This window comes from Pseudopodoces humilis, chromosome 1 (genome assembly GCF_049639895.1).
Source record: "Pseudopodoces humilis isolate 2021_Gansu_Grassland_sample_001 chromosome 1, ASM4963989v1, whole genome shotgun sequence".
Lineage (NCBI taxonomy): Eukaryota > Metazoa > Chordata > Aves > Passeriformes > Paridae > Pseudopodoces > Pseudopodoces humilis.
The window spans coordinates 95,992,047-96,005,278 of NC_142200.1; the positions used below are offsets into that span (position 1 = coordinate 95,992,047).

Genomic DNA, 13,232 nt, shown 5'->3' on the forward strand with positions numbered 1-13,232 from the left:
CTAATGAAATCTCCTGCCTTTTTTTTCCAAGAAACAAGAAGTATAAAGGAATCCTAATAGTTGTGCACAAAATTGTTCTTCCACGCATTGCATCAGGCTTCTTTTCACTCTACTTTTTTTTTTTATTTTTCCTTAAAGGGAGTTAAAATGGCTGTGAAGTGTAATGTAAGGGTGACAGAGACTGTGAACCCACTAAGATGTAGCTTTTAAAATTATACAAAATTGAGCACGGTATTACTAGGTAGCAGGTGGTAATATTTAGGATATACTTTGGAGTCCCTGCTGACTAACTAGAAACTGAATCTCAAAATTATATAGATGAGTTGACTCTGAAATTGTCTTATTAATGTTTTACATGCATGTCTGATGCTTGTCTTCTCTAGGGAGAAAAATTTGTTTTAAAATATGGTGGCATTTTCCTCTTAAGTATAGCAATAACAAAAGAAGATCTGTGATAGGCTGCAAAAATGGTTGGGTTAGATTTCATATTCCATATTGTAAAAGGATTTTGTACAGTAGATGATCAAAATCTCCTTTCTTCGTGAGCTCCTTTTCCTATTTCATCATTGTTGGACTATTACAATAACAAAAATATTTATGTTTTAATCAGCCAAGAAAAAAAATATGTCAAACGTGGTTTTGTCACCTTTTTTTTTTTTTTTACTTTCTTCCTTCCTAAAGTTGCTATGAAAGTGCAGAAAACAAGGAACATGGGCATGAAGTCTACCCTGGATAATGTGGTTCAGTGCTAGGGAGGGTGAAAAAGGACCAGAATCTGGAGTGCCATCCAGACTTACTGCTTTCTCCAGCATAAGATTGGAAATCACCAAGTCCCATTTAGAGCAAGTTCCACAAGACAGAGCTCTCTGCCATCCAGGTGTGGGGCCAGACTCCCTGATGGGTGAAGGCAGTGCCAGCATGCTGGCTAAAGGAGCAGTTCAGGAGGAATTTAATGAAGCTGGCTGAAAGGGATGGAGCTGTGTCCATTACCGCCCTGTTCTCATGGGATTGAAAAGGCAAAAGCAAAGCAGTACAGTTTTCTACATGGCCCTTCCAGACTGTAACTTCATTCTCAAAATGACTTCCAGCAGATGTGCATGTACAGTAGGATGAGAGGACAATGAGCAATGAGATTCAAAGAACCAGAGAAACACAAGGGCCTGCAGCTCTGAGGCAATTGTTTGCTCCTCTCAGCTTGGTTGGTTATCTCAGAAAAAAATGACAACTGTTTCCTTCGATAAAGTAGTCTGCTCTGACTATAAATAGCATTGCTATTTTGTTTTCTTTATATCTCACATGATAAACTATAGGAATACAACTTAGCATTTGGAAGTGCAGCAAGTGTATCCAGTTTTTGGATAGAAATTTGTGAGTCTAACTTCACACTGGGCAACTGGAAAGAAAGAAAGAGGATACTGGCTAGGAACATTTAAAATATTTATGTGTTTTTGAGCTTTCTTTTATTATGAAGGGTGTAGGGATTCATTTTCAGCCTGCTGAAAGAATTTGAAAATGTACCACAGTCATTTCCCATACAGATGTCAAAATGAATAATCTTGTACAATAGGAATATCTGCATAATGTTTGGGCAACTGCACGAAATGATTCTAAATCAAGGTGAAAATTTCAAAGGATTTTCAGTATCATGAAAGTGTTTGGAATGATCAGTAAAATGAGAAAAGGGTATGATTTTCAAAATGGGAAGGGGACAGGCATCTTCATTAAGAGCCAAGCATGAGAAATGTTTTAGGAATATTTTTGTTTTTATCATATGCACTGGGGACTCCCATAAAAGCAGAGCCAGGATGCTGGTAGGAAGGGCTGTCCAGGGCAGGGATGGGAATAGAAGAGGGAATTGTGGTGAGAAGCCTCCAAATTGAAGAAAGTTGAAGAGAGTGTTGGGGCAGAATAAAGCATGCAGATGATGGGGAGTTTTTTCTTCAATAATGTCTTGCTTCTTTCCGCTCCCTTCTCAGAAATGAAAAAATCACATAACTCCTAGAGGGTGCTGAGCCTTGAGCTCCTCTTCTATTTTAGAAGCCCCACTTGTGTGTGGTGAGATAGCAAGATGGCTTCAGGCCTCCCCGGGGGTCTTCAGGCCTCTCCTGGTCCTTGTGTACCAAGGGAGACACCTTGATACACAATGGTCAAAGTGGACCTCTGCAGATCATTGAGCTCAACCACTCCCTCAAAGCAAGACAGCGAGCAATACCAGGTCTTAGCTTTGTCCAGTCAGCTCTTGAATAACTATTAAAGTTTTTCCTTGGGTCCAACCCATAATAAGAGTTGTAGTCCAGGATTATGTATTTGTAAATAGGGTTGAAAGCGTTCCAAGTAGTAATATAGGGTCTTTTTGTCCATTAACAATGGGAAGCACTTTTTCCATTTTGCTACTTTGGCATATTTATCTTATTTGTCACATGCGTAATGGTACTAGTTATTGAATAGGGCCAAGGTAGCAATTCCTAATTGGTTTGGTATGCACATTTTGACTTGCCTTAGCATTCACAAAATGAATGTTTGTTCATCCTCTATTTTCAAGTGATGCTTCATTGCTGTGGGAGAAAGAAATTTGAATGTTTTTCTAAATTGACTGTTCTTTTCAAAAACAGTTAAATCTTCATTAGTAGTGCAGTAATCATTAATAATCAGGATGATATATTTGGCAAAGGAAGCCCAGTTTGGCATTTGAAATCTCAGAACAGGACTGGGACTGTAAAATGTTGTGAATGAAGAAGATCTAGGTCCTCGTCTATCATTTTCTTTTCTTAGTGAGATTTCTGCAGGTAATGTAAAATCATTGACTGACAATTACAATCTGTGAAAAGAAATTTTATTTTCAGCATATGATTTCACTTTAGACCATTTTAATGCTGTATGAAGATTTACAGCAGAAGAGTGTACAAATTCCTAATATAGTGTAAGTTGGTTGTGTGACCAAAATTTAATATTCTTTATAGAAAACAGCTGAAATAATCCTAAAAAACATTGTGAATAACTGAGAAAAAAATGTAGAAACATTTTGTTTCTACTAGACCTTGTGTTTAGGAATATATCACATATGAGGCTACCTCAACACAAAATAATTTGTGACCAATTAGAAAGTTTGCAACATGGGTGTTGTTTAATTTTGGTAAAAGTTGTTACTGATTGAATAGTGTTCCCTGTGTTACTCTTTCTATTTTTTCTTGTAATCACCCTCCCTGTTAGAGGGGCAACAACCATTCAAGCATGAATGTCACCATAAATGTGAGTGGTCTTCCATTAGTTTTGTCACTTGTTCCATTTAATGCACTATCCTACACACCTAATTTTCCTTTTAGCCTGGTTTCCAGGTTATTTTTGTAATCAGATCAGCCATACAGGCGCAAATGAAAAAAACTGGACAAAAATTGTAGGAGTTGCTGAATAGGGATCCAGGCAGAGCCCTTTCCCAAACCTTCCAGCTGCTATAATTTGTGCACATTAATTAACTCTTGCTGCTCCAAAACAGAGTTCTTCAGCTTTCCTTAGGCTGACCTGAAAGGAAATACTGCTTTGCTTGGCAGATGAGATTTTGCTGTAAATAGAAGAGACTTTTCTTATATTCTTTCTAGAGAGCTGGATGGTATCTTTCATTTACTTTCAGTGTTTTGATACTTTGTATTGAAGGGTTCTTTCTTACATTTTCCAGTCTCCTCCTCAGGGATAAATCCTTAGAGTCATGCTGCGGCTTCCCTTCTTGGTCTGAAAGGTTGAAAGGTCAGCAGTGGCTGCCCTTTGAGAAAGCCATAACTGAGTCTTTCCTCACTTGGTGAGTCTGACGCTGCCAGTCCTCTTTGTATAGATTCTACAATTCTTCATCAGTAATCCTTTAATCCTTTTTTTTTTTTTTTTTTTTCCTCATCTTTAATGAAAAAAGCAAGCCATCGCAATTTGATAGAGGATTTTCATATGTTCCCTTCAGGTCTTGTTACAGTCAACTTACACATGTATAGGAATCATTATTTTTGTAGCCTCCCTTCATAAATCTGACATCTGCACATTTCAATGCTGCCAGGTGCTGCATCCTACAGCTCTCCAATGCTGTCTTCACAGTAATGGTTCTTGTTACTTCCCTGGATTCCATATTATTTGCCATGCACTGCAGCCATTATCTGTGAGCTTTTTATTCAGGTATTGTAATTGTGTTTGCAGGCCATAGGAGAACTATTCAGTTAGCTCTGCTCTCTGGAAGAGTCTGCCAGTATATTTTTTGTTTGCTTTTTTTGTCTGGTTATGTCTGACTTTCTAGGAAACAGAAGTCTAAAACCCACTCTCTCCATAACAGTTTTGAAATTTACTAATCCATTTCGGCAAAACAGTGAAGATCTTGTTTAATGTGTTCACTGAAACAGAAGCTACAAAGAACATTTAGTCCTTTTCAGACATTGTAAATTTCTCATCCAGAGCAATACTAATGAAATTCCAGCATCACTTATGCCATCTTAAGTACCAGGGAATTTGGCCATCAGTCCAAACTCCTCTCTTGTATGGGTTCTCTGTTGTCTGGGAGGTGGTCAGCTCACTTTATAACACCAGTTTATTTCCTCTTAAAACAGTAAATCAACTTTAAGACACAAGTAGCAGTCAACAGAGCATCATAACATCCACTGTGGACAAAATACGTGTTTTGGATTATAACCCAAAATTTGGGTTACCCAAATACAGTTCTGCTGCAGAAGTATACTTAATTAAATTTATTAAATACTGCAGAGTATACTTAATTAAATCAACATAAAATTTACAGTGAATAACCATTTTTAAGTGACGCGAAATACTTTGGTTAATTGGAAATTGCTATACGTGTGAACAAATATTTAATTCCATAATATTATTTGCAAGATTCTTGTACATTGTTACGAATGTAGAGGAGAGCTTAAACAAGTCCTGCCTTTGGCTCAGATTTCTGGCAGTAGCTCTGTTTGGGGTAGCTTGCACCCCAGATCACTCTCACTCACAGGTTCTTAACAATGGTTGATTAGGTCTATTACAAAATGAATTATTTATTTAATTGACACAAATTTAACAGCCATAAGACTTTAACAGGTGACTTACTACACAGGATAAACAAAAGAAACACTACTAGTAAATAACACACAGTGCACAACTGAGGTACCTAATATTACAGCTAGTGAAAAAGTAGTATAGATTAGGATTCCGTGTAGTTTACCATCCAGTCGCTGATGGGGCACACATAGGATCCTTCCTCTCAATTACCTGGAAAATAACCTCAGAATTTGCATCTGAACTTGTGGGAGAAGTCCTGCACATTTCCAGGGTGTCTGTAGGAGGCTTCTACCTGCATGAAAATTTGTGTAGCTTTTATAGTTAGTAATGTGTCTCTCAGTTAGGAATTCCTAGCTTATCTCTCTACATCTTGCTCTCAAGACAAGATGCTTATTGTCAGCTGGAGATCTCATCTCCCTGGTGCCAAAGATAACTCATCTGTCCAGCCTGGGCTATCTCACCAATTCAAGTGGGGGGGAGAATGTCCAGAGCTATGCACCAGCTGTTGGACAGAGCAGATAAGCTCTTCTTTGGCAGGGAAGAATGTCCTGCTACATATATATAAGAGTAGGAAATAGAGTTAGCTAATGATCCTTAGTCTCAAGACAATGTGGCCACCACAAACATATGACAAAATTTTAGTCTAAAATTCACCAGGACAGCTCTGCCAAGTTTTACTTTTTCTTTCAATGTGTCTTTCAGAAGAAACTGTTAAAATAAAAAACCCTATGAATAAATTTTGAGTATTATTTGATAGCTTTATCTGATTAATATGTGCATGTTAGCAATACAAAAGCACTTGCAGATACCCTCTTCTCAGTGTTAATTTTTTTCTCCTTATTTATTTAATTTGAATTAAAGAAAAGGAGGATGTGGTTGGCCTAAAATATGCACTTCTGTGACATCTTGCAACTGCCATTACAGTGGGTCTTGACTGTCAGATAACAGAATCACAGAATAGTTGAGGCAGGTAGGGGCACTCTGGAAGTCATCTAGTCTGACCACCTTGGTTTCCAGAATGAGATGCTTCATCATTTTCAGGACCCAAGATGAAACCAACTGGCCTGCAGCTCCCTGTGTCCTCCTTCTTGCCCTTCTTGGCTAGAGAAGTGACATTTTCTTTCTGCAGTCTTATGTCACTTCTCCCAGTCACTATGTTTGGAGTGGCCTTACAGTAACATCTGACAGCTCTCAGTGAGCTTGTGGATGTGTCCTGTCAGACACCATGGACTTACATCTATCCAGTCTGTTTAATTATTCATTGACCTAATCCTGTTCCACCAAGGGTACTCCTTCCTTGCTCTAGGCTCATCCCTTGTTGTCTGGAAACTGACATTCCTGAATCAGATTGGATGTGGTTATATGAATTCATTCAGATTCTTGCCACGGATGAAACTAGAGGGTCTGATGGATAGACTTGGAAATGCATTTTAAATGGAAAGCATTTTCTAGGTGAAAACATAACTTGTGTAGGTATCTAAGGATACCTTACAACACCTAAGAACAGCAGCTGCAGATTTTCCAGATGGCACTTGTGAATGGGCCAGAATATATGGAAAAACGACATGGGACTTTATAGTCAATACTGACAAGATCCATAATATTAGAGACCCTTTTTATGCAGGTCAGTGACCCATGCTAAAAATTTCTCTGTGACTATAGCAAGAAGACATGTTTAGCCAGGGTTTTGTACTGATGCAGTTCATTAAAGACATTGCCACACTGGCAAAGATGCCATTAAAACTGTGGCACTGTTCCACTGAATTTGACAGTGGATAAATCCATCATGCACTCTCACTGCTTAGTAAGCAGCTGTCATAGTCCTTGTAATGTAACACTTTCATTATATCCAGGAAGAAATAAGACACACAAAAGGATAGCAAATGATCCTGGGAAGTCTTTCCCAGACAGATAAATGCTGCTAAGAATAAAGTAAGTTGTTATTATTAGAACTGTGATGTTAATGAAAAATATAGAGAATTATATGCTCTTGAAGCTGGCTTTTTCTGTGTCGGTTTTTTTTTTCTGTTTTTTTCTTTGAGGGGGGGGTTGGGGGTTTTGGTTTGGTTTGGGTTTTATTTTTGCTTTGTTTTGGGTTTTGTTTTCTTTTAGTGCAGAAGACTTAAAAAAAGATACACAGTTTGCAGGAATTTGAGACAAGTGGTTCATATTATTTATGCAGCAGACATTTTAAAGAAGCAGATTAAGAGGAGATTGTCCAGTCTGCTAGTTTAAAATTTTTGGAAAATGGTCACACACTCTACCATGAAACTGATACTGTTTATGTTTTCTTTTAGGAACGTCTCTTGATGAGCCTTTTGCCCAGGAATGTTGCAATGGAAATGAAGGAAGACTTCCTGAAGCCTCCTGAAAGGATTTTCCACAAGATTTACATTCAAAGGCATGACAATGTTAGGTAGGATTGAAGTAGCCCGTGAAATAACTAATGAACTAAGAATATTTAGTATAAGGACAGTGATGTATAATTGCAGTCAGGTTTTAGAGAAAAAAAACATGCAATATAGTGAAGATTTATAATTTATACAGAGTAGAAGAATTGGTGCACTAGGATGATTTAATAATATTCTCAGGAGATAATTAATAAATGTCTTAGAATAGTAGTGCTGGGAGACTGACAACTTTTTCCAAATGACTAGTCATTGGTTTTGGGTGAATAAGAGTATTTATTCTGCATAGTAGTTTTTACACATTTATATTTTTCTGATAGTGAGATGAATTACTTCTAAATTAATAAATTTTCCTGGGTAATAGCATGGAAACACAGAAAGAAGGTGTGATGTAAGCTTAAAGAAATGTGTATTTGTCCACATCACATGAGCATTACCTCCCAGAGATGATTGACTCAGGCTCAGTTCTACATGCTCTTGTTCAGCAGTTGACTGTGTGCAAGTGCTGTCATTTATACTGCTTTTTCTTAAAGCACATTCTCATTTGTTATTCTTCTTTGCCTCCAGAACAAATTCAGTAAAGACTTTGTCTGTGTTTTATCACACTACTGCCAAGTGCCTTGCTTCCACATCAAAAACAGCATCAAAGAAGTTCAGGTGGTATCACCTTTTTACTAAACAAGGTGCAGTGTTAGGAAGTGATGCCACAGAGCTGCCTTGATTTGCATGGTGTACTCATGTAGCAAAGAAATAAATTTCAGCACCTCCTCCTCTCCCTCATTCACTGCTATGTTTCTTCTCTCAAGATTTAGTCTACCTCCCATTGAGCTGGCTTTAATATATGCAAAGACCACTTCCTAGTGACTAAGTTGTTGCAACTAAAAGCATTTCTGTCACTATGGAAATCAGAGGTGTCTGTGATGGGAGTGTTCAGAAGACTGCCAAATTAGGTCAGCTTTATGCTGTAAAATTTGACATTACTGAATTAAAAACTAGTAGTTTACTCCATGTTAATGGCTAAATGTTGCATAATATTCATCTCATCAGCTTGCATACAAAACTTTAATGATCAGTTTAAAGTTGGTTTTAAGTGCTCACTATCCCAGAGCTGATGCTGAAAATGATGATGTTGTTTACAGTATCTGATGGTTCTCAAAGTCTGACTTGAGAGCTCCTGAAGGACACATTCAAAATCTAAGTGAGCTGTCTTACCCCTTCACTTTTCCTTGTTTATGTCACATGGTTTTATTCTGTTGCATTCCTCACCAACTCCTCAGCAGAACTGCTTGAACTTTTTCTTGCCAGACTTCCATCTTTGAATGATAACCTGTCTCTCTATTTGCAGTCAGTTTTGCTAGTCAAGTCTCAGGTATGCCAGGTTTTGGTGCTTGGGTGTCTTCTACTTTGACCATTTAGTGATCACATTCCTTAATATAGTTATAAAAATTGTGTCTAAAAATTATGTCCTTACAGTGCTATGAAACACTGTTGGTTGCCCTTATATTCAGGGTCAAGGTAACACTGATAATTATATCATGATTAGTATATTTATATCTTGTATGTGACACAAGTCTCTGCATTTGTTACACTGTGTATAGTCATCTCAGACAGCATTGCTTTGCAATTGATTAGAGTGCTTCTGAGTCCTCTCTTTTGCTAACATCTTTGAAATGTAGCCTCAGGAGTAGTCTTTTTTTCTACATGACATGTTTTTTTCACATAACTACTAAAACTTCTGTGGCTTATTCACTGCTTTGATGCGGAGTTCATAAAAGTTTTTTAATCCAAACATCCTGTCTGGAAAGGTGAATTCATTCTCTGACATTAAGAAGGTACTTTTTGGGCAAATGAAGCTCAAGTAAGATGGGATCACTTTAATGTCACAGGTAAAGTCTTCAAGGAAGAGAACTGAAAATAGCAGACTCCCTTCACCATCTGTACTTATAAGAAACTGTATTACCTTTTATTTCAGTAATGCAAATACTCTATAATTATAATAATGTAAAAAAAAAAAAAATGGGGTGAAATAGTGTCCAATAAATACCCAGCAATCTGTGGCTAGCACGTGCCAGTAAGCCAGAGTTTCACTCTGGAGTTTTTGCGGCTCTGTAGATCTGAAGGATGAAGGGGAACTCCCAGCAGGTGCCACCCTGACACCAGTGTGAAGAACAGCTCTACAGCATCCCTTTGGCAGGGCTGCTGGTGCTCAGTGCCAATAATAAGTGCTTGCTTTACTTTCTTAAAGAGATGAAAACAACTTTTTTTTCTTCTGGGAAGTGTCAGTCCAGTGCTTTAACAGGTAAACCTTAGAGACCATTCCTATATTCTTGTGAATTGTCCTCTTCACCTCAAGCGTTCTGTAAAGTGCTGCTATTAAAACAAACCAACAGAAAACCCTTCTACAATTCTATATTCCAGGGTTTTTTTAACTCCAGAGCTACACCATGGAAAATAGAAAATGAGCTGCTCTTTTACTTTTCCTCTTGCAGTGCTTTCTTTTTCTCCCTGCAAATACCTGGAAGTAGCAGAGCATTATTCTTCAGAAAAGACAGTCTGAAGGAGGCAGGCATGCAATTAGTAAACTACATCATTTTTCCATTCCTTATCTGTTGAAACACCAACAGCAAAAAAAAAATACCGTCATAAGTATCAGAAAGCATCAGTTTCAGTTTTCTAAATAGCTGCCTGAAAAAAGGACAAAAAATATTTAATTGTACACATGAGAAATATGACATTCATACAGCTACCTTCTTTACCTCCTCCCACAGAAAAGCACATTACCGTGTAATGCATATACCTCTGTAGGAAGTGGTTGATGGACTGGGAAAAAGGACTGACATATTTCAGATAAACATGACAACAGCCCTGGTTTATCAATTAGTTGGCGAATATTTTTCCAACTACCCAATAGTTGTTGAATGACTGCTTGCAACTCACTGCGCCTCTGGAAGGGAATGTGTTGTGCTTTGATCAGCTCTTCCCAGATCTGCAGTACATCTGCTATCTTGTGAAGTTTTTGAACAGAATTGCTGTGCAGTAAGAAAGGAGGACATGTGTTTTAAGTGGAGACAAATAACGTAATGCAAATGCATTTTGCAAAACAAGATATGCAAATGCACATCCAATACAGCATTAGCCCATTGAGGACAATAAACTCAAAAATCAGGAAACTAAAATAATTGCAACTAATATGGTATCTGTGGTTTATCAGAATGAAATAATCTGTATATAGTCCACAAGCTGTTTCAACTCAGTACAAGTATTATTTTACTGGGGTAGTCCCAGGAAAGGACACCACGAAAGATGTGGGAACCAGATGTCAAGTCATCCAACAGACCTTCTGTGGTGCTCAGAAATATGTTTTGTAACATGAAGGAAACATGCTTTTTCTAAGATTAGGTTAAGAAATTTAAGATTCATATTTCCTTGTTTCCATATTCCTACAGGGCTGAAAAATTTACAGATCACATATGTAGGTAGAGTGTCAATTGCAAAAACTCACTAGTCCTGGCTGAATCTCTCCATGGACCCATAATTCAATTAAGAAAATTTCAAATTGAGTTTCAGCTCAAATATATGCCCTGTATGGAAACCTCAACACATTTTGTTGTTCATCTCTTTTGGAATGGACATGGGATATTCATGAAACTGTTTCAACTCATGGATGGATAAGGATATGGCTGACTTCCTATATTAACACACACCTTCTTGCTTCATTCTGTGAATAAATAATGTTCTCAGTGTTGGAGAGATAAAAACAAAGTGAACATTGAACAGCTAAAAATTTCTTGGGCTTCTGGTACAGCAGTTTCATTTAGCCTTAATTTTACAAGCATGAAATAGAACTGGATGCTTTGTAAGAAGAGATATTAATTTTAGGAAGCACACTGCCTGATTTCAAAGCTACTAATAAAAAGATTCCTTCTGGCATTTTAGAGGTTCTTGAGAGTCAATCTGAAGCCAGAGCACAATCTGCAGATATTTATGAGCAAATATTTCTGGTCTGTCCTGTCTTTCAGAAAACATCAGAACAAGTAATCAGAGTAAAGGCCATCATAATAAATATTTTTTTAATTTAACTTACCCATTCCAATGTTTAAAAAAGCTGTGATCATGATGCCTGTGAATGGGTATATGTAGTCTTTCAGAACTTGTAAGACTTCACAGTAAACTACTTCTCGTAAATTATCATTATGTAAATGTAGCGGTTTAGGTTTGCTAATCTGAGTTTCTTGGCCAATGTACTAAATAATGTGGGTGGCTAAAATTGCTAGTGCACTTATGAGAATTATTTACTCACTTCCTGCTGTGAGATATGAATTAGTAGGAAGGCATAGCAGGCTCAAAACTTAAAAGGTATAAAGAAAACATTATTAACATAACTAAAAGAATAATAAGAATCAGAATAAAACTTTCAGAACACTTCTCCTCCCCTTCCCACAACTTCTTTTCTTTCCCACAGACAACACAGAGACAAAACCTGGGATTTTCAGATTCACAATCTCTTAGGGGGAGGAGTTTCTCTCACCATGTCATGGAGACTTCACAAGAAACAGTCCTCTCATGGCTTCAATGTCACAGTGAATCAGCTGCCTGGGAAAGGAAAATCTGTTTGCAGTGTGAAAGTCCCTCCCATGCCTTGCAGCTTTCCCAAAGCTGCTTTCATGGGCCATGCCAACTTATGGGATACTATTTCAAGGATGAGGTGTTCTAGCATAAAAAACCCGGAAGTTCTCTTCTTCTATCTCTGGCAACAGAGGCTTTTCTTCTTCTATCCATGGGGTAAAGTTTCTCATCTCTGTCTCTGCTCAAGCTTCTCACTGGATTACAGCTTTTCAGCATCCACACGCTCCAGCACAAGTGCCCTTTTCTCATGGGCTGTGGGTGAATGCTGCATCCCCCCATGCACCTCATGAATTACAGGGGAAAAAATGAAGTCTGATACATCAAAAATGTATCTTTACCACAGCTTTACAAAGAGAATTTCAGCCGAAGGCATCTCCTCAATCCCCTCCTAACTAGAATTTGACTCCTTTATTGACCTCAGAGTTCCGTGTTGTTTTCCTTACGTGCCTTCATCCTTTCCTTTTCCTGAGGTGGGAGAGAACTGGTGCTCATAGGTTGATTTGTTCTCAAGCTTTATCAATTTAAACAGTTTTTATAGAGTTCTGCAATGCTGAAAGGTTGCTCTCATCCAGGCTGTTTACTGGGGAGATCGCTCCCCGTGCCTCTCGCTGCTGCTCACGGGGTCTTGGCCAGCACCATGTGAGCTGTGCCGGCCACCAGCTCCACTCAGCGCTTTTCTTCATGTGGAGTGTGGGGAACAAGGAAAGCTGCTGCTGCTTTTGTCCTTCTGTCTGCAGCATGGCTGGCTAAAAGCGGCTAAACAAACAAAGTTTGTTGCGAGTCCTGCCGAAGCAGCCACGGGCACCTGCGGCTGTCCCGGTCATGCCAATGTTTCAGACCCAGAGTCTGCTCTCAGACCAGGCCACCAGTGGCTACTTTTGGCCTCTGGCCACTTCTGGCCTCAGGGCCGCTCTCAGTGCCAAAAGAGTCTCCAGCTGGCATGGCTCGGCAGTGCCGCTGGAAAAAGGACCCGTGGGCTTCAGGAAGGGGCCCAGCCCCACTGGGGAGGGGCCCCAGCTGCCCACAGGGACAGGGCCTGGTGAACTCCCCAGTGAGGGGCTCAGCAGCCCGCTTGCCACCCCTCGGGGGCAGAAAATCTCGTCTGGGCTGCATGGGGCCCAGCCATGTGGGGCCAGTCCAACCAGCACACACTTATCTCTGCAACAGCCA

General features: G+C 38.9%; 1 protein-coding gene across 1 annotated transcript in view; it reads left to right on the forward strand.

The window, feature by feature from the left end:
* The window catches only part of ADCY1 (adenylate cyclase 1), a 141,770-nt gene that overhangs the window by 56,360 nt on the left and 72,178 nt on the right, over positions 1-13,232 (forward strand). The window contains exon 3 of the mRNA XM_005525223.3: positions 7,326-7,444. Coding sequence (XP_005525280.1) covers positions 7,326-7,444 — 119 coding nt within the window. The remainder of the gene's footprint in view (positions 1-7,325; positions 7,445-13,232) is intronic.